At 38.8% G+C, this 26,555-nt stretch overlaps 1 protein-coding gene across 1 annotated transcript in view; it reads right to left on the bottom strand.

Moving 5' to 3' along the window:
- PTPRC (protein tyrosine phosphatase receptor type C) overlaps positions 1-26,555 on the bottom strand; it is an 85,070-nt gene that overhangs the window by 49,083 nt on the left and 9,432 nt on the right. The window contains exons 3-4 of the mRNA XM_084291188.1: positions 14,605-14,713; positions 14,155-14,272 (exon numbers count right to left, since the gene is read on the bottom strand). Of these exons, the coding sequence (XP_084147314.1) occupies positions 14,155-14,221 (67 nt within the window). The 5' untranslated portion in view covers positions 14,222-14,272; positions 14,605-14,713. The remainder of the gene's footprint in view (positions 1-14,154; positions 14,273-14,604; positions 14,714-26,555) is intronic.

The following is a 26,555-nucleotide window of genomic DNA, read 5'->3' as shown; positions in this document are numbered from 1 at the left end:
CCCCTGCCTGAAAGTAGGCAGAAATTTTCCATTGAAGCTGACAGCAGTGCTCTCTCAGGAAGAGGGATTTACCCTTACATCATTCCCCACTAGCCCTTGCTGATTTTCAGGCGACATTATTGTGTCCATCCTCGACTAGAGTAACAAGTACTTTATGCAGAAGATTACTGAGGATTTCTGCAAGTGTCTCAGGTGATATACACCCCTCCTCCCACTTGGCTGACTGACTGCAAGGATTCATTAAATGAATAGATAATTTTGCACAACAATCAGCGTTGGACTCTACTTTCCTTTTTGTATTTTTCAATATGATTTTTGCTTGTATGCTACAAAATAGATGACTTAAAAGTTTGAATTTTTAAAAATGCTCTTCTTGTGCCCTCATTTGCCCTCCTCTTTTTGCTTTTTCTTGCTCTGCAAAAGTTACAGAGTATTTCTTTTTGTCCAGAAACTTCCCAGGTGACACTGTGGACATCAGCTCTCTGTGTCCATTTCCATTTAACCTGGGAATAATGACTTTGATTAACTAATGTGTTTTGAGCTCTGTGTAACTGCAAGATATTTATGAAGGTTCACTGAAGTCCATTTCTGAAGCAGAAATATTTTATATCAACTCCACAAGGTGACAATTTGTGAGGATGAACAGGTGTCCCAAGGCTCTTTGTTTCGCATTTCCTCTAATAATTACTGTTTAGCCCAACTTAGTACAATAAACATGCAGTCTGCTTGCTGCAAATACATACAACACCTTCTAACGACACAAGCATCTCACAAGCTAATAATGTAATGAAAAATGTTCCGTGATTGTCACTGCTGTGTGAATATACAGAAGGGATCAAACCTTGTGCATTTAGCCTGACACTGAAGTATTTTACCTTCACTGTAAAGAACTCCACTGAAATTGCCTCTTAAATTTAAGATAGTGAATAACCCTTTGCTTTCTCAGAGGCACAGAACTTAAATAAGTGAAATTGCCAAAGTCTTAGTAACATTTCTCTTAAAGACAAGCTATTTTTTCCTCAGTTAACCTCTCGTACGTATCATCTGAAAACTTCTCCAGGTAAGAATTGCAGAAGGGAGACTATAATCATTACAACAATTATTAATATGAAATAAATGCCTTCCTGACTGGAAAAGGGATGTATTTTTCTTAACTATATATTTCTTCTTCCCCTTTGCATTCATTCTGCACAATATGCTTACTCCGTAGAGAGACATTCTCAGCAACTTCTTCGAGCAGGAATTCCTCCCCCTCCCCTGTAAGAATTGTCTTTAATCTTTAAGTGGAAGAATGATAGTATTCTGCCTACACTTCCTGGAAACTAAGCATAGGTCTGTGTGTCTGCGTTTATCAAATATCCATCAAAGGTCAGGTAATTTTCCATACTCATAGAGAGACAAAGATGCTACCTATCTTGATGAATCAGTTCAAGAGCGTTAGTGTTTGTCCCTCAAAATGAATCTGATTTGATCACTGAGAAAATGAAGGACATTCTTTCCATAACTTTAACTGTGCTCAGAATTACAATCTTTGCATGTCCTTCCACTGTGGGCCCAGATCTTCCCTAGCTCTCAAGATGGTGACAGGAGACAAGTGACCAAGCAGCAAATCAGCCAGTAAGTGGGTAACTAGTTAGAAAAGCTAAGAGCTGGATTTTGGAAAGTATGAGGTCACTAGGGAGCAACAGGTTCCAAGTGCTACCTTGGAGAAAGAAAAATAAATAAATAAATAAATAAAAATGCTTTCTTTGTCCTAGCACTAAAATGTTGGAGCTTAGTCATTACACTTTTATTCTCTTCATTCTAATATATAAAATAGTGATTGTGCCCTCAAAACTTGTTTACTCCCTGCATATGCAAGAATTCCACTTATTTCTTAGGGAAAACAAAACAAAACAAAACAAAACAACACAAAACAAAACAAAACAACAACAATAACAAAAAAAAAAACTCCAGTGTTTGTTTTGACACCGGGATTGCAATTATTAGTACAAGGTATTAGTATGTCAGTACATTCATAGTAAGACATTTCAAAGGCTTGTAGTTCCAAAACAGGTAGGGGAATTAGGAGCCTAAGTGATCCTCAGGAATTCCAGTATATCCATCAGGAAAGCTTCTGTCAGCTTCAACAATAACAATACAAAGAAACTTGGCAGAAATCAGTTTATGCTGCAAGTATGTTAACCTGATCCAGAGAGGCCAACATATTTTCTAATATTTAATTCTTATTTTGGCATTCCAGCAGTAACACAAAATTTGCTAGATGTCTTAACTTTGAAAGAATTGAAATAGTCAAAAAAAAAAAAAAAAAAAAAAAAAAAAACGTAAGTTTTTGTTTTTTATCCTCAAACCTCTCTCTTACACCTGAGCAAAGATAACAACTATTTCTGCACAATATTTTGCACCTGTATTCTCCGTCTTTCAACATTGCAAGTATTGGTGCTGATTAAATATATAAAAACAAAGGCTAAAACACCAAACATACCAGAGACTGATTTGATTTTAAACTGTGGTGTTTTTTCTGAAGCATCTTCCTGCTACTTCCATGTCAGTTCTACACCCCACTGAATGGGAATCTACTTTGCAATGTTTCAGTCCTTTTTGCAGGAAGCAGGAATACCTCCAAATATTTCAAGTCATTTGTCAAATATGTAACAACAACAAATGCCATTTCCATTTTGATAAACAATAATAGAAAGCAGTACAAAAACAATGAAAACATTAACAATACACAAGTCAGTTTCATTGGTCATAAATACCATAGAGATAATCACACTCCTCAGAAATAAGTAGAAGACAGCCACCAGCGTGTTGTGCTGGGTCAAGAGGTGCAGGATTGACATCACACTGCTGCCAAGAACTGGATGTGTTACCAGACCTCGCTAGATGTCTTAGCAAAAAACAAAACAAAACAAAAAAACAAAAACAAAAAACAAAAACCAACCACCAAATGATCGTCAAGGAGTAGCTATGAGAAAATCTCAATTTGCTTCTTTTACAACATTACCAGAAGGATTTCAACACAGAAATACACTCGATAAAGTTTCAGATAGATGTGACTTTCACAGACACAGCGACTATTTTATACGACAGTCCTACGCACACAAGCTGTTTCAGAAGACATTGTTTGGGAAGCAGTAGCAACTATTCAAGAATTGGCAAATGTCCACTGGTATTGTCTTAGCCTTAGCTTGTAAAGCCTCGGCTCTTTCCCTTTCCCAAAGCCTATGGACATCGCTGAGATCTTTTAGCCGGTGATCACAGGCTGCTCTTTTTGTCCAGCACAGCCCAGAAACACCGCAGAGTATGCTGTGAAGATACCTTCTGCCTGCAGAGCTAATGCTATGCAGGAGCCATGGGACCACAAAAAGAAAAGAGGTCTCATAGCTAAGTAGTAAAATTCTGCTTTAGGTAAGAGGATTATATAGCAGCTCACCACAGGATTCTTATACGATGCTACAAAACCTACTTATGCTAAATGTTCCATGCAGCAGCCATGAACTGTTCTGCATTTAACAGGTTCTTATTTTCATTACACTACCCTACTTTACAGAAACGGTGAGCCTTCAAACCAGCAAATTAACAGAAAGGATGCTTTAAAGAGTATACTCCCTGGTAGATCTCAGATTGAGCTTTCTCTTTGGATCATTTAATCATCCCGAATTTGGAAATCCATTTTTGTACAGCACTGAGACACAGATGAGGAACACCATTGAAAATCTCAAGGGGAAACTACCATTTCTAGCTGCAGAAAAGGTTTTGAATAGTGAGTCAATAAATATGGCCCAAACTATGCATTGAACAACACAGACAAATACGTTGTCTGAATATATTTTCATTCTCTACACAGAAAAGCAAATCCTTTAGGCGAAAAACTGTGTGACAGTAAAAACTACCATAAGACATACAGAGAAAGCTGAGTCCTGAAAACTGTGAGTGCTTGGCTTTACAACTTTAACATCACTCTGTGTGTGTGAATTTTTATTTTTAAAAACATCCTCCACCCTCCAAAAACAAAACAGAACACATGCTCAAAAAAAAAAAATAAAATAAAATAAAATAAAATAAAATAAAATAAAATAAAATAAAATAAAAATAAAATAAAATAAAATAAAATAAAATAAATAAATAAAAACACGCTATGAGAGGGCACAATAGTACTCTTCCCAGGCTTTATCAGCAAGACTGAGACTTGTATACATCTCCTTGCTCAGGTCTGCCTCTGGAGTTAGGGGAGTACTGATAGCATTAGCATGTTTTCATCTTCCGTGCAGGATGGTGCTAGAAGACTTTCATCAATGAGGTATTTGCTGACAGCAGAAGAGTGGTGAAACTCAGACTTTCGCTGAGTATAACATAGAGATAAACAATTTTTCTTACTTCCTTACTTCTAGTCCTGTATATCTTTACTGGCCTGTCTTTGCTCAAGGCGTGTTTTCTATCAAAACAGAGCTATCTTGTTTTCTCATCTAGTTAGACCCAATTCCTTAGGCTTCCGATTCCTACCGCAGACCTGTCTTTTCCCATACCCCGTCTAGGCTTGGCTAGCAGTTTTTCAGGTCTTTCCTTTGCTCCTTCCAGCTACTCTGTTCCCTGCTGCAATCTCAGTCTCAGCATCCAACCTCTTCTCTTAAACCAGTTTCATCACTTAGCTTCATATCTCCTTAGAACTGCTTTCTGAACATTATATGCTTATAACTACAGGGAAAAAAAAAGTCTAAAAGAAGATAATTACATCCACTAACACTGTGAAGATCTGATATCAACGATAACTTAGAAGATTTATCACTCTATCAATCACTGCAGAGCTTTTCAAAGGCTGCCATGAAGATTTTAAGTGATTTTTAAACAGGATGCAGGGCTGTACCTGTTTCCTGCTACCTATGTTGCACATTGTCACAAGGATAACCTGACATAACAGACAGAGCTCAGATTTTACAGAAAGACAGTATTATTAAGTATATCTTACATCAATTTCATTTGGAAGTCTAGTGATAGCCGTATCGTATGATCAGCTGCTTTAATAGCAGCCCCAGCCATTCCAAGCCCTCAGCATTTCACAACAAAATCTTTTTACTCAAACTTGCAGCAATCTAGAACCTCAAAGTCCTTATACCCTAAGGGATTCCAGCTCACCACCAATCTCACACTCACACAAACCACCTCTGTGGAGCTCAATAAGTATTTCAAAACTATTCTATAACGCACTACGGCCAAACTTGAATTAATTAGAGGCAATTCCAGAGCTGATGTCTACAAAGTTCACAACGTGATATCCAAGAAATATGATGTCATTCTCTGTGCTCCTGAAAGCAACCTCTGTATTTCTTCTTCCTCTATTTTTTCAAGACAAAAAATTTTCTTTTTTTTTTTTTTCTAATCTAAATAAATATTTAGGGACAATGACAAGTCAGAATTCATTTAGCTATTGTTCTTACTGTTTACGAGCACTCAGATATAAGAATGCTGAACATAACGTAAAGAATTTTGAAACTGAGCAGAACATGAAATGTGGTCCCTCTTTTTCACATGCAGATGCTATTCACATTAGATACTATATCTACAGAGGATGAGCTGTTACAAGAATTGAGTATCAGAGGGGTGAAATCATATGCTCTCCCAAACAAAAGCGTGAGTGTGTTTGTAACACATCATCCACACATTCTGTTGTTTGTTTTCTGTATTTCACTCACTGGTTAGAGAATACAATTTGTTAATGAAAGGATTAAACAGCTGGAGAAAATAATCATTACAAACAAATCTAGTGCTTTCATATGTGAACTGATTTTGTTATTTCTATCTAGCAAGAAAAGAGCTCCAGAGAAGCAGAAGTTTTTACCTTGGGCTATTTTATCATTAAGAATAATCTGCCATGAAAAAGCTGCATCAGTTGTTGTCACGTAAAGAAGTTGCAAGAGCAAAGTGTGAGAATTACAATACATGGATTTATGCAGGAGAGTTTGTTCTGGATCCAGGGAATAATTTATTCAGTTCTGTGTTCCTCTCAATAAGGTGTTGTACGTTCCTTTCGCAGAAAAAGAAATAACATGGGACTGGGCAAAGTGTTTGGCTGGGCACTTGTGCTACTATTGCTTTTTTCCCCTCATCTGTCTTTCCTCTGTACCATTCCTTTTCAAGAAAGGTCCATGCTGTCCAGAATCAGATCAACTCTGTGGACAAGGCTGTCCTTCATCCTCTGTTAGTACAGCACCTGGCCCAAGAGGAATGCTTGACCACGCCTGAGGTCATTAGTCCTACTATACACAGAGGTCAGACTGTCCCAAACACACACACAGGCAGCTCCCCCCTGATTTTCCAAGTGCTCAGTATTCACAGCTGCAGCAAAACTTTCAGAAAAGACTAACTTGCAGCTGCACTCTCAAATTTTTCATGTTATCTGAGTGACCAACATGTAGCGGTCTTCTGAAAATCTGAAGATTTTCTACTATGAAAAAATGCCCTCAAGTGTTTTGGAACTGACAGTGAAAACCAGGGGTGTCTCCTTTGGGCAGCCTTCTCAGGGAAGCAAACAGGAAAGCAGCTCTTAAAGTTTAAGGACTTCAGGCAGGTTATATATATGTGTGTGTATAATTTTTTTCCTTATTTTAATATAAAGCCAAAGAAAATTCAAAAAAAACACAGTATAAACCACAAAGATAAAATAAACCCTATAACACTTTTAAAAGTTTCAAAGGCTTGCCTTTGCAGACTTTCCACTGACGTCACCACTGAGGCAAAACTTAGGTAACCAGCAGTTCTGTTGCGAAGAGAAACCAAGAGCAGCGACTGCAGAGAGAGCAGCTGAAAATGGCGTATCTGACATGCGCTCTACTTTTAAAATGTCCTCATTGCTCAGTGGAGAGTGTTTTTTAGAAGCTGTGGTTTGCAGGCAATCTTTCCCTTGCCATTTAAGGCACACTCCTGCAATGATAATACACTTGTTGACGTCTCGAGCAGAATTACTCACACATAAACAGCTCTCTTCCCAATATTAAAACACAAACTAAACACAGGTACTTGTGGATCTCACATTCATCTGCTTGAACTGCATCCCTCATATTCAGCACAATTCCACTGCAGAGCTTCTGAACTCAGAGCTATTTTGTCATTCTGCTACGTGTATATCAGCTCAAGTGGATACTAGGTTAAGCACTTATTAATTCCTAATGTTTTCTCAGAGTGAAAATGAGTGCATTGGCTCCTAGAAACGTTTATTTCTGTGTCCTTTGATTAGCAGACTAGAGCTGCAAAACCAGCAATGCTACTGTCGCACTATGCCACCGATTCGCACTAATGTGTAATTCTTACTGCTATTTCACATCTTTCCCCAAACCTCAACCACATTTCATACTCCAGACTAGAACACCAGACTGCAGGTGTGGAGGATGTAGAAAAGTCTTTCAGTTCTGTTGAGCCAGCACAGTTGAGCACAGAAGCATTAATGAAACTGCAAACAAGGCCAAACCGTTTCATGTACATACTGGGCAGACTCAAGTATCCTAAATGTGATCTCTCTGCTCGCATACCCCTATACATTGTGCAGGCATACAAATTCACACACATGGGAAATATTATTGGGATGGGGGAGCTTGTGTACTGCTTACAAGAGACCTAGGGCAATATTCTATCACCGCCATCAAGAACCTAGTAAGAAATCTGCCTACCATTTAAAATATAAATGATTTATTTTCATTTGAATGCTTCCAAGAGTATGAATAGAGAAATCCTCCAGATACTCTAACAAAAACTCATTAAAACAAAAGATTTATCTAACGCATGCATGTGATTCTGTATGTGTTTTAAGGTATCTGAGGTGTATCTCAAGAAGATAAGTTGAATTGCAGCAATATTGGCCATCTTTCCTTCTGTTTTGTGAGCCTATGATTTTAAATGGATTCAGCTTGGCCAGCACTTCTCTAGGAGAGTTGGCTTACATTTATAAATGTTACGACTACAACTTCTAAAACACCTAGATTGCTAGAAAGACTCAGTATAGTATTCACCCCTAAGTGGGGAGGATGCTTTGTAAGGTGAAGCCTTTTGCAACTCTGGTCCATGTGGCACGTGTTGATCTCACCTCACCTGCAGACAATGGAAGTAAAAAGCTGGCAGATCTGTTTCTGTCTCTCAAGGGCTCACTGGCTTCAGTTCTTTCACCCAGCAATGGTTAAAATGGAGACTACATTGGACGTGATCGCATTTTAGAGAATTTCAGATTGGCTGACATCAAGCACAGTATGGGTTGCTCTTATTTAGCACAAAAGTATCAACTCCCTGTTGACAACACCTGTGCTTTAAAATGGAGAACAGATCAGAGCTTTATGCAGAAGTCATTTGTTTCATGCTTTTCATTTTCATTGCTCAGATACACTACTCAAAATATTCTAATGCACTCTAAAGTTTATTCAGATTAATTTGGGGTAACTTACAGGCTGCAAAGGACAAGAATCCCTCTGAATATTTAAGGAATTATGACTTTGTATGTTGCAATATGATAGCCATTAGTACCCTCAACTTTATAGATGATGTCACAGATCTGGAAAAATGAAGACAACACTTCACACCATGAGTTTCTGAGATAGCCAATGATTTCTGTCTCTTACACCTTATTTTAAAAGCTTGAATATGTTCTGCCATTTATCTTACTCTTTTCTCCACCTACATATATTTTAACTCACAAACACCCAGAAACAGTTCAGGAGATAACAACACATTAAATATTCCACTCAGCACTGCCTCAGCAATGCATATGATTAGCTGGAAAGGCTTTACTCACCGTACGCTTTTGTACCATCTCAGCTAAGATTCTGTATTGTACTACATTTCCCTGAGTTAAAATCTGTCAGGTTGTGTAAGAAGTATAAGCTTCGTATAACAAAAAGCTATTTGCTTATATGCTGTACAGAAAGCATCTTTGTATGGCTTCATTTTTCTATTAGACACAGACTGATTTATTTTTTTTTTTTGTCAGGGAAAAAAATACATTTGCAAAGGCAATTAAAAGCATTGCTCCATGGTGTCCACATTTTTGCAACAACAACAGAAATTATTCATGCACAACAAAATATACCTCTAGAGCTCTGTGCAGGGCAGTGGGATTATGAATGAATTACAGACAGGTTGTAACAGAAGTCTTTGAAAGTAGAGAATTGAAAACTAAGCAAGCAGGCTACCTGAGGAGGCACTGACACTGAGGGAATAAGTGGAAGAACTTTTTGTGGAAGTACTGCAAAGCAGCAGCATAAAAGAACAGAAAAGGAGCGGATTCCGTTAGCTATCTGCAGAGCTATGGATAATATGTGCTGGCACTGCTCACAGCTAGGTTCTAAAATCCTGGCACTGAGGGCCCCAAGCTGCTTTACTTGAAACAGAAGGAAGCCTGGAAATAGATAAAATGCTGTAAATGTTACTGAAACCCCATTGAACATGATCTGTTTACAAGTGTATGGATAGCCTGGAAATGTATCAGGACACACAGTGCAGCAGTCTGAGAACAGTTAAGTTGCAGGAGGAAAAATAAAAAATAAAAAAAAGGAGGAAAAAAAAAAAAAAAAGCTTTCACTACTGTTTAGATTACTTTAATCTCGATATTTACAGGGGGAAGTCAGTTTTGGCACTTTGAGACTTTTTACCAGTGATTGCAAAGAAGGAATTCAGGGCCTAATCTTTACCTTGAAGAGAGTAGACAATTACCTCCCAAAACGTTTTGATGTTCTGTACTTCATAAGTTTGCCTAAAAGAAATAGTTGTTTGATTTCTAGTTATATACAATTAAAGATGAATAAACGCAAACAACTGACAACTCCCCACAACAGGAAAACTGCAGAGCTCAGGGACAACCACTGCTTCCCAGGCAGGGCTGCCAGTCCCAACCTCAGCAGCCAGCTCAAGGACATGGCAGTCCTGAGAAGCCCACGCGCATCCTGTCCAACCCTAGCGAATCTGTTAACGTGTTAACGTTCCCTTAACACACAGCGGTTCTTGCTAGGGTTTGAAAGGCACTCACACGCTAGCAAGCCTTGCCCAGCACATGACACCTTCCCACATTGCCTCTTTGCACAGCTGTCTTGGGTATCACTGCTGCAGCCACCCCGGTGCGCTGCGGTCTTCACCCCCAGGGCCAGCAGCAGGGGAGGAAGAGACACCACAGCTAGGGGGAGAGGCAGCAGCAAGCCTCAGGGTGTGTGCGTTCTGCAAAATGCAGGGTAATACGGAGACACCTGAGCTAATGCTGAACAAGGTAGTTAAATGAGTATGAAGAAAAGTCACACCAAGACAGCTCAGTGTTGGTTAATTTGCTCTGCCTGCCTGGTTGGCCAGATCTATGCCTGTTAATAGTAACTCTTTGAAGTAGACCAAGAATATAAACAGAGGACAGAATAGTTTCACGGCCTGCTGTTCTCCTTTGCTTGCTTCCAGAAGGGTACAGAGCATGCCACAATGCATCTGCACAGAAAAAGAGAACAGGATAATTTTCATGCGCCACACAGAACATGTTCACAGTTTCAGTGTGGAGGTTGCCTACTTGTTTAACGCGCGCACACACTCTCAGGGAGGCAGACAGCTTTGCAGATAGGTCACTGAAGTCAGACAAACATAGCTTGATTCCTAATACAAGAAATATTTTGAAAAGTCACTTCATCCTGCTTCCTCCTTCATGCCTCGTTATATACATGATTTTTCTAACCCATTCACTATTGATACGTTATTCAGAATCAAAACATATAAACTTATGTTCACCAAAGAAAAACTAAAGCTAGACGAAATGGTTCCAATACACCCTGCCACTGAGAGCAGGATTAACATGAGCATCCTGTTAATGATGAACTCCACCATAATGAGTGGAGTTCATTATGAGTAGAGTTCATCATAACTCATAATGAGAACTCCACCATAATCAGAGTGGCTTCCAGTTTAGAGCTGGCTTGCGTCTCAGACAGCCCAGTAAGTGAGCAGGACTGCCTGCAGCTCCCTGCAGACACCAACTCTTGATCTTGAAGCAAGTATTTGAAGCATGCAGGATGTGAAAAGCAGGTAATTTGTTTCAGGTTATTAACAGGTCCCTGTCCACAGGACTCTGAGATACGTATTTCAGAAAGCCTCAAGTTCACCACTGAAATAAAGAACACGATACAGTCCTAGAGGGAACGTGCAGTGGGGTGCCTCTAAGAGGAAAACCTCAGAGGGGGTGTTGTGGAGACACCGGACTTCACTTTCTTTTACCCTAATGCCTATCCTCCTGCCTGCGCAATTCCCCTTATCCTTTACTGGACACAGAAAATGAGCCAATATTACAAAGTTCTGCCACTTAAAAAGTAGATCTGCCAGACACTTTCCAAAGGAATAGACCTTTTCACAGAAAGTCAGAACCATAGCATTATACATACAGAAGCTGACGGCTGTGCAAAGAAAACATAACGCTTCTAGGTGGGAACCTCCACAACTGAGAACAGAGACTCCATGGCCTCAGATTTCTGCATGCCTGCTGAAGCTCGATACTTTTTACTTGGAGAATAAAAAAGTCACATCGAAAACTACCAAGCAATTTTTTAACTTCCTGAAATAAAGGAAGTGGCACAGCAGTGGGCGAAGCTTTCTGAAAGCTGCCAAATTGCTAATACTTTTGTGGGGGAGATACCTAAATTAAGAAGCTAATGGGAAAAAAAGTGCTAGTCCTGCAAGCATTTATTTTGCTTTCTTTATTATTATTATTATTATTTAATGGGAATAAAGGATTTTTTAATTGTTGTTTTGATTGTTTGTTCTGTTGTCGTTGTTGCAAAGACAACACTGTTGTTGCATTGCATCAGTTACGTTAGCATGACTTTTTTGAAAAGCAAGTCAGCCTAGATATTTGAAAGTATTATATTATCAATTTCACGCTGAAGATTTCAAAGAAGCATTCAGCTGTCTGCTGAAGATTTTCAGAGAGCTAGCTATGCCAAGCAGGTGAAGATGAAAGACAAATGAACAGTGCACAAAGCACTGATGAGTTTAGTGAAACACTTCAGCAATGCAAACGCTTACAATGCTCTCTGAGTAAATACTAATACAAAAATGAGTCCCAAAGCACACCCAACCCTTACTAGTAAGTGACTGAAAATTGTTCTTGCCATAAAACCAAAGCCTAAGCCAACATATCGTAACATTTATCCTCCAATAACAAATTCCTGTGGAGAAGACTGCACAACAGTCCCTAGCCACCAGGCAGAGTAATCTATGCAGCAAAGCTGAGATAATGGTTCTGGCTCCCTGATGGAAGAATCAACCTCTCTGAGACACCTGCTCCGACCCTTCCCACTCTGACCATTATTTATATAAAGGGGTCCCACATCAAAATTCAATGAAATTAGGAATTTACGCAGATGGGTCATAAATATAAAGTGTAATACCAGACAGAAGGAGAGGAGCTCTGTGTTATCACAAGTGCATGTGCCAAACTGCGCGGTGAAAACAAGGTCTGTGAGGTTGAGTACTTGACATTGTAGCATCAAACTGTTAATTGCTTTAAGTGTTCTAATGAAGAGTTAAAACATCATTTCTTTGATGCTCTTCATTAAAAAAAAAAGAAAAAAAAAAAAAACACAGAGAGGAACTCGCTCAAGCTAGACTGCTGTGTGCAGACCAAGAAAATAATTACTATTTGAAATAAAATATCGCTAACCCTCTTTAAGTCTTCCAGCCCTCTCTGTTAGTTAACACATCAACTGACTGTGGAGGTAGCTGTGAGAGAGCAGACACTAACCTGCCCTTCCTGAAGAAAAGGGACCAGTGGGAAGTCTTTTTCTAAGACTTAAAAAATAGAAAGTAGGACAGAAGATTCAGAAAGAAAAAGAAAAAGAAAAAGAAAAAGAAGAAAAAGAAAAAGAAAAAGAAAAAGAAAAAGAAAAAGAAAAAGAAAAAGAAAAAGAAAAAGAAAAAGAAAAAGAAAAAGAAAAAGAAAAAGAGAAAAAGAAAAAGGAAAAGAAAAAGAAAAAAAGAAAAAGAAAAAAAGAAAAAGAAAAAGAAAAAGAAAAAAAGAAAAAGAAAAACTTCACGCTTTTCCTTTACTGTATGGCATTCACTTTTCTTATAATGTAATCTACTAACCAGATTTATTCAGCGCTGGTTCTCTTCAGGGACTCTGAAGGATAAGAAGACTAATGCTTGGACTTTAAAGGCTCTTCTTTGCTAGTTATCAGCTAAAGGCAGATAATTTTCCCGCTCGCATCACTATAAACCTGGAGTTTTTACAGTGACATGATAATAAGAACCATACATACGCATGTGAGAAGAGGTTTCAGTGCTGCATATAATCTACTACCATTTCAGAATACATGTTATTAGCCACTTTTAGGGCAAACATTACTTAAGGGAAAAAAAGCCCTTTGTGTCTACTATAATCCCTAGTTTCATTAACTAACTAAACTGATGGCAGGTACATGAATATAAAATGCTATACATTCTTTTTACAAAAATGTCTTCTTAAACATAGGTGCATGAAGTTATTATCTTTATATAGAGTACTACCTCAAAATTAACTGCTTTTCTTGCTACTTACAGTATCTGTGACAAATTCACCTGCAGTGGCCTAATATCTATATCTACAATTCTGAAAGTTTTTTAAGAAGCAATTTTTAAAAACTAATTAATTATAAAAGTAATTTTCCAGATATAGAAATTAACTTACAATGGTTGAGATTTTTTTCTTAACCCCACTGCAGTACAAATCAAAATTTGAGGAACCACAAGTAGACTCTAAGATCAGGGAACAGCTTAAATGGATGGGAACATTTTTTTATTTTTATTTTTTTTAAGATTTTAAACACAGAAGACAAAGTACTGCATTGTGAGATGAAAACAAACATAAAGGTTATATTGAACGCATTCACCTAAGAGATCTGAATGTATTCTCTTTTAAATGCAACTACAAATCTTTTTTTAAGTTGTTCTTAAAAAAATCACGAATGAAATGACCACACAGAAGACATTTTAGCCGTGTACGTTATGCATCGATCTTCTTGATCCAGGTTCTGATCCCACTGCAAATAATTGCATTCTAGTTGCTGAATAAAGAACTTATTTCTCCACTTTGCAAAGTTTTGAATCTGTTTTAGTTCTATAGAGGACATTATGGGATCAAAATTTGAGAATGAAGTATCAGTTGCTACCTACCTTTGACAAAAGCATCCTGACACAGGAGGGCAACGCCAAACGCCAAGAGCTTAAGCCACAAAAACATGGTTATTTCTGGAAATCAGGCGTATCCTTATGGAGCAGCATGTGTCTCTCACTGGAAAGCAAAATAAGAGTTATCTGTCTGCAAAATAATTTCTCAGCAAAACTTGAACCAAAAAGGAGAATAACCAGGCACATACATTATACTGCCTGCTTATCTGTGAAGGAGTCGCTTCCTCTGTTACCCCCAAACTAACCACTCACAAACTTGCTATGCAGTTTAGTGATGTCAGAGACAACTACTTCTTCAAAAAAAAAAAAAATCTTTCAGTTTCCAGGAAGTCAACAGGGTTTTTCTTAAGTTGCTGCAGTAATGCTCAGCTTCCTTAATTCGAATGAAACAGGTTGTTTTCAGCCATTTCTACTGAGGGAATAAAAAGACTTAACTTTTCAAAGGACTGGACCCAACAAACAGTCAGTCATTCTTTTTCTTTGTATTCACTTTTCTACTGTATGCATTTCACTGAGACCTCTCATTTGTGGACTCTTGAGATTTCTGTTGAAAGAAAGAGAAACCCAAAGAATCGGTGAATAAAATCTTTTCTCTGGCAACAGGCCTTCATAAAAATATATATTTCTGAATCTTTCTGCAAGAATGCAGTTCTAGGCATGACAGTAATACCCAACAAATGGATAGAGGTCATCTAATTCTGCTTTCTGAGATGGTCAGTTCTTCACTTGGTATTCTCCGTACAATTCTCTACCATGACAGTGATGGAGGATTGTGGTCCCTTTCCTGGAGTAGATGCAAGGTAGACCAAAGGCATTTACCCACTATATTCACTGAGCTAAGATTCAATAACTGGATAACAAATGCCCATTACATGGTAGCTTACAAAGGGAATAAATGTTGGAATTATTTTTTTTTTTTATTAGAGGCTGCAAAGTTTTTAAAAGATCCACCAGAATGCTGTCATGAAATTAAAAGGGAAAGGAAGAGTATATATGTAGAATCACAGAATCATTAAGGTTGGAAAAGATCTCCAAGAACACCTGGTCCAATCATCCCACAAATTTTGTGTTTATTGCTCATGTCATAAATACTTCAGAGACTTCCTAAAGCATCATACTTGAAAATGTTGCACATATTCACACAATAATTTAGATCATATAAGTGAATCCAACTCCTCATAAGATTAAATCCAACTTCTACACATCCAATATTGAGTGAAGTCCTATAACACAGGCCAAAATCTTAGCTTCCATTAACGAGTACAATAATGACATTGTAAATGTGTTTAGAACAAAACTCATGTAAGGCTGACACTTCAGAGACACCAGTTTTGATACATAACTCCGTCATCCTAGAGGTGTAAGTTGAACGTGGAATATAGCCATATCTATGACATCTTAGTCCCTGTTATTCTGGATGAAACCTTACTACTGAGGCGTCCCAGCTGATGAATATAGTGCACTGCAGCCAATGGAGAATTTTGTGCAAAGGCTCTCAACAACAACCAGGCTCCATTTCTACCTGACATGCCCCAGCAGTTGTACACAACCTCTGCTTGACTTCTCCAGCTGTCTCCTCAAGAAAAAGTCCTTCATAGTGGACCTTTCCTGGCTGTGTGATATTTAAAAAGCCTTCACATCATTTAAAAATTGCAACATATCACATTATTACTTAATGATAACATCACACACTCTAGCCATCATACCATTATTGCATATTCTTATTACTCTCACTTGATGGCTGAGAAACTATAAACCATTATCAGCCGTTAAATTACTGATTAAGGTTACAAATGCAACTCATAGATGATTCACTGATTCAAACCATCTACCAAGTCTTAGTGAAGTGCAAAGAAAGATCTCTTTCCCGGAGCAGACCCTTCATTAGCAAAACTATTTCAGTGGGCATTGTTTCACAAGGAGTTTAACAGTTGCCCTGTATCTGAGGGAGAACAAACACCTTTCACAAAAAATACATAGTGCCTTTGATTTTAGGTTAGTCTCAGATGTTTTAATATTCAATCTGCTTGCGATGCATTTAAAATACAAATCTCAGTAGTCTGCCTATTTGACATTTGTCTATTTGGACATCTGAAGGAGAAATAAAGGCTATCATGGTACTAAAACACTGCGTTTCAAAGACTAATTAATAAGCTGATATTTTACTGAAGCTCACCATGTGCATTTTACTCACCAAGTCCTTAGAACAGCTGTGTACCTGGTCTAAGAAGGAGGAAGGAAGTGTGTGACAAGAAGCAAACTCTCTCAAGTTTTCTCCCCTCATAATGAGCCTTTGAAAGCAGTCATTATCAAATACATACACAAAGCTAGAAGTTACACAAAAGAAAGTTTGCATCTAAGCAGAAATATAGAAACAGTCTGCAACCTTCTGTAGATTAACATGTTATGGCTACACAGATATATTGTACTCCACCTCTTATTTCATGGCTCAGACAGAACAAATCACAAATATGTTTAAGGCTACTAGAACTTAAAAGATCTTCTCCTACACAGACTGCAGGCTTTTTTCTAAGGATAAATCCAGAATTTGGGGGGTGGTAGAGGATTTGTTTACTCACAGATTAAGCAATGGTCTTGTAAAATAAACCCCTTCTCAGGACAGTGCCTTAACTTTTAATCAGCCAAATGATTATGTCAGTATAACTACAGAGGTACACTTCCCCTGAGCCAGAAAGAATCAAAGCCAGAACCATCAATTTTATTATTAAGGATTTCTAAAATTACATTAAAATAGCACAGAAGTGTAAGTCTCCTTCTTCTGTAAGTTATGAAGTGGTAAAAACAAACAAAAAGCCTGTAAGAAGTTCTACAAGGAGAGGCTGAGGATAACTGAATTGCCCAGTCTGGAGAAAAGGAGTCCAAGAGGGCAACATCACTGCTCGCTGCCACCTCCTGAGGTGAGGAAGCAGAGAGGGAGGCGGCAGCCTCTGCTCCCTGGGCAGATAACAGGACTCAGGAATGGCACCAAGCAGCACTAGGGGAGGTTCAGACTGGACGTCAGGAAAAATGTCTTTACCGTGAGGGGGGCCAGACACTGCAACAGGCTTCCTAGCCAGGAGGTTGATGCCCCAGACCTGCCCAGAGGCTTTTGGATAATGCCCTCAATGACGTGCTTTAACTTTTGGCTGGTCCTGAAGTGCTCGGGCAGTTGCACTGGATGGAGGTCCCTTCCAACTGAACTATCCTAGTCCAAGTAAGTCTTCCATTGTCTGCTTTACCTATCTCACTATACAGTACAGGTGTTAAATTAGCATAAGAAAAAAGCTGTACAGTTATACACCAGTTCAAAGGGCAATTGTGTCACAACTGGAAAAAAATCTAAAAAAAAAAAAATATAAAAAGAATAGGATGAAGTGCTAATAATTTTCCCTTCAGATTATACCTAAAACCTTCAGAAAAGATCACAAATGCATTGCAGAAAAGGTACACTGAAGTCATTTATATTTTCTTGCAGTTTTAAATAAAGTTTTCTGCTATAAATTGTGGGTGGTGACAGAAGAATAGACAAATATGAACCTCCTACAGCTCACAGCTGTATTGTTTGTCACTGCAGCCTCCTGTTTTATGCCAAAAATTAGTAAAGAACCAAGTCCTTGACATACAGAGGAAATAAGGGGAATTCAAAGGAGAAGGAATTAAAACATTATGTCCTTGTTGCAAATGCCTCCACAACTTCTCATAAAGCATCAGGAAAAAGCACTGCGGTTACTCAGACACTGATCCTAGATGGTGCAAAAGCCCTGACCAGGTCCCAAACAATCTCAGAGGTTGCAGAACGAGACCAAGCTCTCTCATAGCCTCCCAAGTTGTTGACAACACCCTTTTTACTAAGAGGTGTTTCTGAAGGTCTGTTTTTTAAGCTGTGCTGTGGCAAGCACTAAAGCATCAGATTAGAGTGCACCAGGCATGGTGAGAGCCTCAACACTGCTACACAAGGCATTTCACCTCTGTGACTTCTGAAGGCATCGGCACGGAGCAGTTGTCCTGCTCGGCCAGCTCTTATCACCCTGTGTAGGCAAAAGCAAGGAAGGGAAAATTCAGCTGGCTGTGCCTGCTGGCATGGTTAAGCAGATTGCCTTTCCCTGTGCATTTCACCCACTTTCAGACAAAACCAAATGGGAAGTTTGGGCTGTACCTGCTTATACAGAAGTCACAAGGAATGAAGTCAGTGTGGAAGGCACTGAATTAGGCTGGAGTGGGCAACATGCAAAAAGAGGCCACGGTTTTCAAACACATCTAAGACAGGACAAGCACGAGCAATAACGGGGGAGTACAAGGTACCCATGTAGGCCACATAAACTGCTCCATAGCTTCCTGCTTTACAATAGCTTTACTAGGAGGTGGTTCAGGGCATGTGTGGCATCTTGCTCGTGTCAGTACAGAATTCTGCTGTATTTCCTCCCTCCTAAATAACACGGGGGAGGGCGAGGGAGAGAGAGAAAGAGAAAGACTGTGTGCATCATGTCACATCCTGCCCCAAATAGCTCCATCACATGTTTATGAAGCTTCAAAATCCCCTGCTATTCGTTGGGGAGGAGCTGGTTCCTGCTCCCACGAAGGGCAGAGGAAAGCAGAGTCTCGCCATAAAAACCACCACTATTTACCCGAGAGGCAGAGAGAGCACAAACACTTCATCCATGCATGGGACTTTGAAACTTCACACTTCAACCCCCACAGGGTGTTCCCAGAGCTGCTCCCTATCTTTACCTGGTACAACAGGTAGAGCTAGGGAAGACCAGAAAGAGAGAGTGAAGGCCAGGAGTGGTAGTAACCTGGGTATGAGCAGGGTTTTCATACAGCCGCAGACAAAATAAATTTCTGTCTCAGGTTGGATTGTCACGGGATGCCCCGAAAAGACTGTGGCATGCTGTATGTGCCATCAAGTATAAAATAATAGCCAGACTCAACAGCTGTCACTTCAGCATTCATTGGAAAGAATTTTAACTAGGGCGTGTTTATGTGAATTTAGGAGGTGGTGTTCTCCATAGTTACATAACCTGATGCTACTTTATGCTAATGTGCTTACAGGATGTTGTATAAATTAGTTTTCTCAAGGAACTCTACTTCTGAGAACCCACCTTTGTTTTCTTTTTTGGTCCAGAGGCCTCAAAGCGTTAAGCACAGAGCACACAATTCAATAAAAATGGAACTCTCTAGATCTCCACTCGTCACTTGGATTTAAATGACAAGTTAAGCACACTTTCTTTGTTTTGCATAATTTTCCTTGCATGGAAGTCATTTCAAATGACTCAATTCAGTTATGTTCACATTCACCATGGCTGCACATCAGAATTAAGCAGTTCCACAAAATCTGAAGTCGCTCACCTTTGCAAACACTACGAGGCACAGGACAAATTCATCCCAAGGGCAACTCTGTTTAAATCAAGGGAGCCACCTCCATACTGCATTTCATCCTGTGAAATTAATTTGCTGAGATAACTGTGAAAACATTGTCCATGCTAAAGAATATATGTTATACTGCTTTTAAATTTGTGCTGAGTATTTGCTAAAGAATCTATTTTGCACATACTTTTTCAAGCTTGTTTGCAATTGCCAAGGAACATTTCTTGAAGAAAGAAGACATTTTTACTTAATATGTCATATTGGATCAAATTATTTTAAGCTCAAGAGTAAACAATGCATCTCTTTGTGCAGGCATCCTGCTCTGCTACTCTCAACCCTCAGGCAATGATGATTTGACATCTTCATTTCATATGTTGTCTGCATGATCTGTATTATACCTGTTCAGGACAGAGAGCAGATTTTGGTATCCCTGAGGCACTATTCACAATCTGGCCCCAAACGAGCAACACATCTATGATAAGCGCTCAAAATTGCCAGGCACTTGCTTCTTTCTTACACCTAAAATCATTCTGGGACAACACTAGGCGTAGCTATTCTGAACTGGGTGTTCTTCAATAGCTCTCTTTAACACACCCCTTTAGAATTTGCTCCCTTAGACAGTGGCAGCGTACCCAGAAGCATTGCATCAGATTTTTGCTGAACATCTGCTCCTCCTTCTGGTTTTGGAGGAGGGCTAGATCTAAGAACAGCTCAGAATTTAGCTTTGTAGCTTTCAGACACTGCACTATGAACGAGTTCATTACAAGTTATGCAGGCAACATGAAATAAACATTTTTATGCACAGCGTAAAGGATTTCATCTTATCCTTCCATCATCCAGTTTGAAAGGGAAAATAAATAGGAGGGACAGAACAATTATTTAAGTATTTGCTACCCACAAGCTCCTTGTTTAACTCTGTGCTGTTAGTTAATTTCCCCCAATTATATTATACATAAATACATAAACTGATGTATATAAAAATGAATTTATATATAAAATAATATACAGGCATATATATATATATTATATATAATCCATGACACTCTGCAGGAAATGCTGTCTTACCTGCCACATACGGAAAGTCATAGTTGTGCCATGTTTACTGAAAGCCTGACAGAACGTGAGTCAAAGCAATAGTAACACCAACCCACACACACACACTGAAAAGAAAGAAAAAGCCTATAGAAACAATCTTTCCCAAACTATTTCCATTTTGGTTTCAAAAAAGCAGTCACATACTTTATCACGGTTCACTGGACGTTCCCTTATCTCTTGGACATTGTTTCCTGTGTGCTCCGTAGCATACTTCAAGAGATGCCTGTTTATTCTGAAACAGAGTGGGGATTTTTTCTCTTCTTTTTTCAGTGTGGTTCTGGCTGGAGAAAGCCAGGACCAGTGTCAGGGTGGGTTACTGAACCTGTGCTTTAGGCTGCCTTTCTTCAAAACGATACCTCTAAGAAACTGCTGGTTAGCCTTTATCTTGAAGAAGTAGGTTATCTTTCCTTCTGTGAGTTCTCTGTTCATTTTTTTCAGCTTTGTCCAAGTAATCTAGCACTATGTTCTTGTTCCACACAGACTGCTTCCCACCTAGGATGCCAGATTCGTTGTCATATACTATTAGCTAGGGCTGGCAAATCCTCCCAATGTTTTTGCAATGTCAGCTGACAGTGCTTATATCCAAGAGTATTTGTGTTCATCTTTTCAATAAGATACCAGATGACTTTATACCAAATGCCTTTGTAACATCCAAACTGTGATTATTTTGTGGATAAAAATGTGTTCCCACAGCTGATTGCAGTCATTATGGTATAGAAACAGAAAAAAGCCTCTCAGCAAGGTAGTTACAAGCATAAACCACAAATATTTACCTAGAAGGCTGGTCTGCTTGCAGTAATGCTGCTGGCCATCTTCTGACAGCCCATCTCTTATCATTCTCCAAGTTCTGACATGATTTTTCTCTCTGGGGCTGTCCAAATGGTTTAGATACATGTCTCCAAAGATAAGCATGTGGCAGGCATTACTTCTTCCTCAGTGACTTGTCAGGAAGCTACCGTTGTAAAGCCAGAAGAGTCCAGAAGATTTCTATAATCTTAACTCCTAATATGCATCTTTGGATTTGAAATAGTTAGAAAGCCAGACTGATCCCACAGACTTACTTTGCACATCAGGGTCCGTGCCACAGCTCCCTGCCTCGGTTTCCCAGCCTGTAAGCTCTTCATTTTAGTTACGTTGATGCACACGTGCACGTGCACACACACACACTAAGCCAACACAAAACGTAGCAAGTTCCTACTGAGGATACTCAAAAACAAGACTACCTAAAGATACACTGGTTGTCTTTGTTTATCCTCACATCACAAGAACAACACAGTAATTAATGCATGCAGTAAATTGAAATTTTCTTTAAACAAAAATAATTATAAATCTTGAAATATTTTTTAAAAAGCAAACTATAGGCAGAGATTAACTTTTCTGAGAGCTTTCTGTAGCATATGAAGATTTCTGTAACACTGAAAATCTCATGAAGCTGCATCCAGAAACATGTTTGTTAAAAATATATTTAGATGTTGTCCCAGCAACATTTTCAAGTCAGTCTTGTGAAAGTACATGCCTTGATTATTTGCTCCTTTAGCAGAAGTGCTAAAAATCTGATCTTACCACATGCCTTACCCTGACTGACCCAGAATGAGTCAATGATGTTTAAATAAACAAATAAAACCGCAGTTTCATGACACAGGTAAGAAACGGGGATGAGGTGGGGACAGAGGTATTAAACATGTGGGATGGAGTGCTGTAGTTTGGGGAAAAAAAAAAAAAAAAGAAAAAAAAAAGGTTATTTGCCATGTTATACGTGCTTCTTGGTCAAAATATTTTAAGCTGGTAAAGACTCTGCAATAACATTTACTTTAAATCAAACTTACCAAATTATCAGCCTTTTCTCTGTTACATCCATACTGACTTTGTACTTTCTTTTAATCAAGAATAGTACTGTCCTGGGACACTAAAATAACTTATTGCAAATAAATTGAGAGTGGAAGAGATAAAAATTAAGATAATATTAGATTATTTAGGTGAAACCATGATCTACAGTTAGGACCTACTAATTTGAGATGGTCTGGTTGATTTTTTTTAGCTCACATATTCATTTGACATTCTCCAAATTTCTACGGCATTCATACATTTCTTTGAAAATCCTCACAATTGGGTAGACTGATTCTAGGCTGAATGAGAACTGCAAAGGATAAATCTGAGCAAAAGTGGGAGAGGCTCAATCAAGCATTTCAACTTCATTAAATGGATTAAAATGAGTATTCTTTAAGGTCATTTATGCAATTTCAAATGCTTCTTTATCATTTCTTGTTAATGGGTGTAATTAAAGTCAGCTGACAGAGGTGCAGAAATAATTGAAAAACATACTTGTAAAGCAAAAGCAAGGTAAACAGCGGGCTCTTGTGCAAGAGAAATTGTGGCTGAGAGCCAAGGAAATGCTGAATGATTTAAAGACAGGTAAGAGGAAAGACAGCACTGGGAAATTAAACACTCTGAAATAAAAAGACTTGTTTCATTAATATTTTTGTTTCATACCCTATTTCTATTTCAGTGTAGGACGTTCTGTAATAACCACTCAAAAATATTTAGCACAAATTGGCTATTTTAACTGTGTCAGAAAACTTCAAGAAACATATTGCTGGACCCTTATAAAGGCATATGGTGTGTTTATTGCACACAGTGTAACAGAATGGCCAAAAAAGGCCAAAAGAGGATGATGAAGGAAGAGCAGGAAAAGCTCGTAATCCATCACACTGAAACAGTTCATGCCACGATACTCCCAAAACACCAGGAATTCTCAGTATATAAACTACTGCATCACAATGGGAATAAAATAGTAGCAGTTTCTGTGAGTCATAGGGAAGAAAAAAAACTTCCATGTCTCACAAAGAAACATAGGAATATTAAAATCTAATGACAGCTAATTTTATAATTTATGCTCACATATAAACCACCAAAATTCTAGTTTGTCAAGAAACAAACATTGGCCTACTATCACTTTTTTTCCTTTTTCTTTTACTTGATGTAGGTTTAGTAATATAAATACTGGCATGGCAAGAATATCTAATTTTTCCCATACCAAGCTCAGGCTGGCAGACCAACTAAGGTAATGTGCTCTCCCTCCAAAGACAAGCATAAAAGATTTTCACATCCTCTTTCTGCCTTACAGCAAGTGTTATTTCCTATATTTAGTAAGTTAGGAAATATTGCAAATGAAACTGTGCAACAATTATTTGGAAAGAGGCTCTGTCATCTTCTGATAAGATCCGCTTTAGAGTTCATGAAATTCTGAATCAAAATGCAGAGACGTTATTTAAAACTCTCCTTATGTAAAACTTGTTCGTTAAATATAGATAGTTCCTGGAGTTAGTCAGTCTATCAGGCCTGTAAACTGGTAAACAAAGAGTTCAGTTTTTTCTTCAGACAATTTTAGAGCAAGAAATGTATCAGCTTCGTTTTCAGTTTGCTGGTTTTCAGTGAGTTGCTCCAGACTGATCCATAGAAACTGATTCTAAAGAGGAGAAGTTTCTGACAGATTTTACCCTCTCAGTCAGCACACCGACATTTTAGGGAGAGGAGACCAACACCTATGCAAAAAATACAGATTCAAAAAGGAGTTTTTATAAGAAAAACAACTAATTTGGTATTCATTTTCATTTTCTTCTTCTGCTGTAAACAGGAATACAATTTAAAGACAGACAAAGACAGTGAAGAAAATAAGACCAGCCTGTTCTCCATGGTCTCTGACCCATAAAGTCTTACCATGCTTATTTTCTCACTATTGAGAGAGTGTTTGCCTTCTTAAATCTTAATCCTTTAAGGTCAGACTTATACTTCTAGCTGTAAATAAAGTTTTTGCATGCTACTACAATATTTGGACAGTGAAAGCACCCAGTACCAGTCCCGAGGAAACCAAGCTCCAGTCAAACCCTTGAGTTAGGGGCACGGCAGAGAGGAGGGGGGGGGGTTAAGTCTTCTTTCCATTTTGTTCACATGAGGAACACAAGCAGGGTGAGAAAAGAGAAGTGCCAAAATAAGATGGGAAGGGCCTTTTTCTGATGCTTCCACAGTGGTCTTTGCTCTGCTCCAAAGGGCAATGGCAAGTAGAAAAAGTGTTTTGAGAAAATTTAGTTCTGATGTATGTCAAAAGGACAGTATTGGAAAGATGAACAGGCTGAAAATGCAAGTATTCTTTGTACAGCCATCCAAACATGAGCTCTGAAGGTGATGCATCTTCACTTATTTCTTTAAAAGAATTTCATGCTTTCATTAATATTCAAATTATTAAAGGAATAAACTACTTTGGTTTGCATGATCTACAATAACCAGACTGTGTAAATCTGATTTTTATAGATCATTTACACCAAGCTTCAAAACCCCTTAAAAGTGCTCAGTTAGCAAGTGAAAGCCCAAAAGGAAAAGCAAAGACTGAAAGCCCTGTTAAACAGAACTTCTATCTTGCATCCAACAAATATCCCTTAAACTACTTCACTGCTGATACTGCTTTTCATGCTGTGTTTGTCAATAGCTTGTGTACTGGAAGCAAGTTTGGTCAACTGCACCTTGAGATGCACTTCGTGTCTTTGCTGTTAATTTCTCCACAAAAGACTGGCAGCAACATTATTATCAAGACCATTTGATTACAACTATTAGGCTCAAATATGCTATAGCTGAAGTCAACGTAACTGAACAATGAAAATTCTGCTTTCTGATTCTGTTTCAGCTTGGCTGCAAAGCTAGGCTGCTGTCAGCCTTCCAAGGCAGTTTCACTTTCTGGTTCCTGTATGATAACGAGTAAGGCCTAGCACTGGGGCAGAGCTGCGAAGTCTGTAACAGAGGTCTAATGAAATTCAGAACTTTTCTGGCTAAGTGAAATCCAAGCTACATCTGCGAAGGCACAATTGCTTTCACGATGTCTGTAGTCAACCTCTCTGCAGATGGACCTTGGAGAACAGCTAAGGCATTTTGATGCAGCCCACTGCTGGTTCCTGCTACGAAATACTCTGGGAGCAAACTATAGCAGTCTGACATCCAGCCCCCCTACTCCCCAGCCTTCATTTAACATATTGAAATGCTTTATGTCAGCATCTGCCTTCTTGTCTTTGGACCGTTTGGATGAAAACATCCTTCCTTTCATGAAGATCTAATTAATATCTCAGATTTCATTTTGTACATCAGAGGTACATAACTCATTTTCACCAGTCTGGCTTTGTATCTGAAGTGCCACAAGAGCCAGCACTTTCTCAATGGAAGGGGGAAAGAACAGTGACAGTGAATTGCTACCCAAATTCAGCAAAATTTTTTCATCAGTTGCTTCATGTTCTTCTACGTTGATAATCTGGTTTCTTATCTCTTGTCAAGATACCTCAAAACTATTTCAAGTTTACATTGAACTAAAGCATACAAGACACTGACTCCCAGGTCCTGCAGGACCACTGTACCATACCCAGCTCTGGGGTGGTGGTGGAGTTACAAAAGTGTGCAGAAAACTTGAAGATCAGCCCAGTCCAAGTGCTGGGGGATGGCTGTTGCTCTGCTTGGCCTCTGGCTGCTCTTTCAGCTAGTTGACATCTTCCAGTCAACAAGAGAGGAGTTGAACATGCTGTACAGAACGAAATATCCTAATACCACTTTTTAGCAGTGCAGTCAATGAGAAGTCACAGAATCATAGAGTGGTTTGGACTGGAAGGGACCTTAAAGATCATCTAATTCCAACCCCCTGCCATGGACAAGGACACCTCCCACCAGACCAGGTTGCTCACAGCCCCATCCAACCTGGCCTTGAACATTTCCAGGGATGGGGCATCCATAGCTTCTTTGGGCAACCTGTTCCAGTGTCTCACCACCCCCATAGAAAATAATTTATTCTTAATATCTAAACCTACACTGTTTTTGTTTTAAATCATTACTCCTAGTCCTACCACTACAATCCCTAACAAAGAGTCCCTCCATAGCTTTCCTGTAGGATCCTT

Source organism: Netta rufina (genome assembly GCF_964035555.1).
Source record: "Netta rufina genome assembly, chromosome: 8".
In the NCBI taxonomy this organism is placed as follows: domain Eukaryota; kingdom Metazoa; phylum Chordata; class Aves; order Anseriformes; family Anatidae; genus Netta; species Netta rufina.
This window is presented reverse-complemented; position numbering and strand designations above follow the sequence as displayed.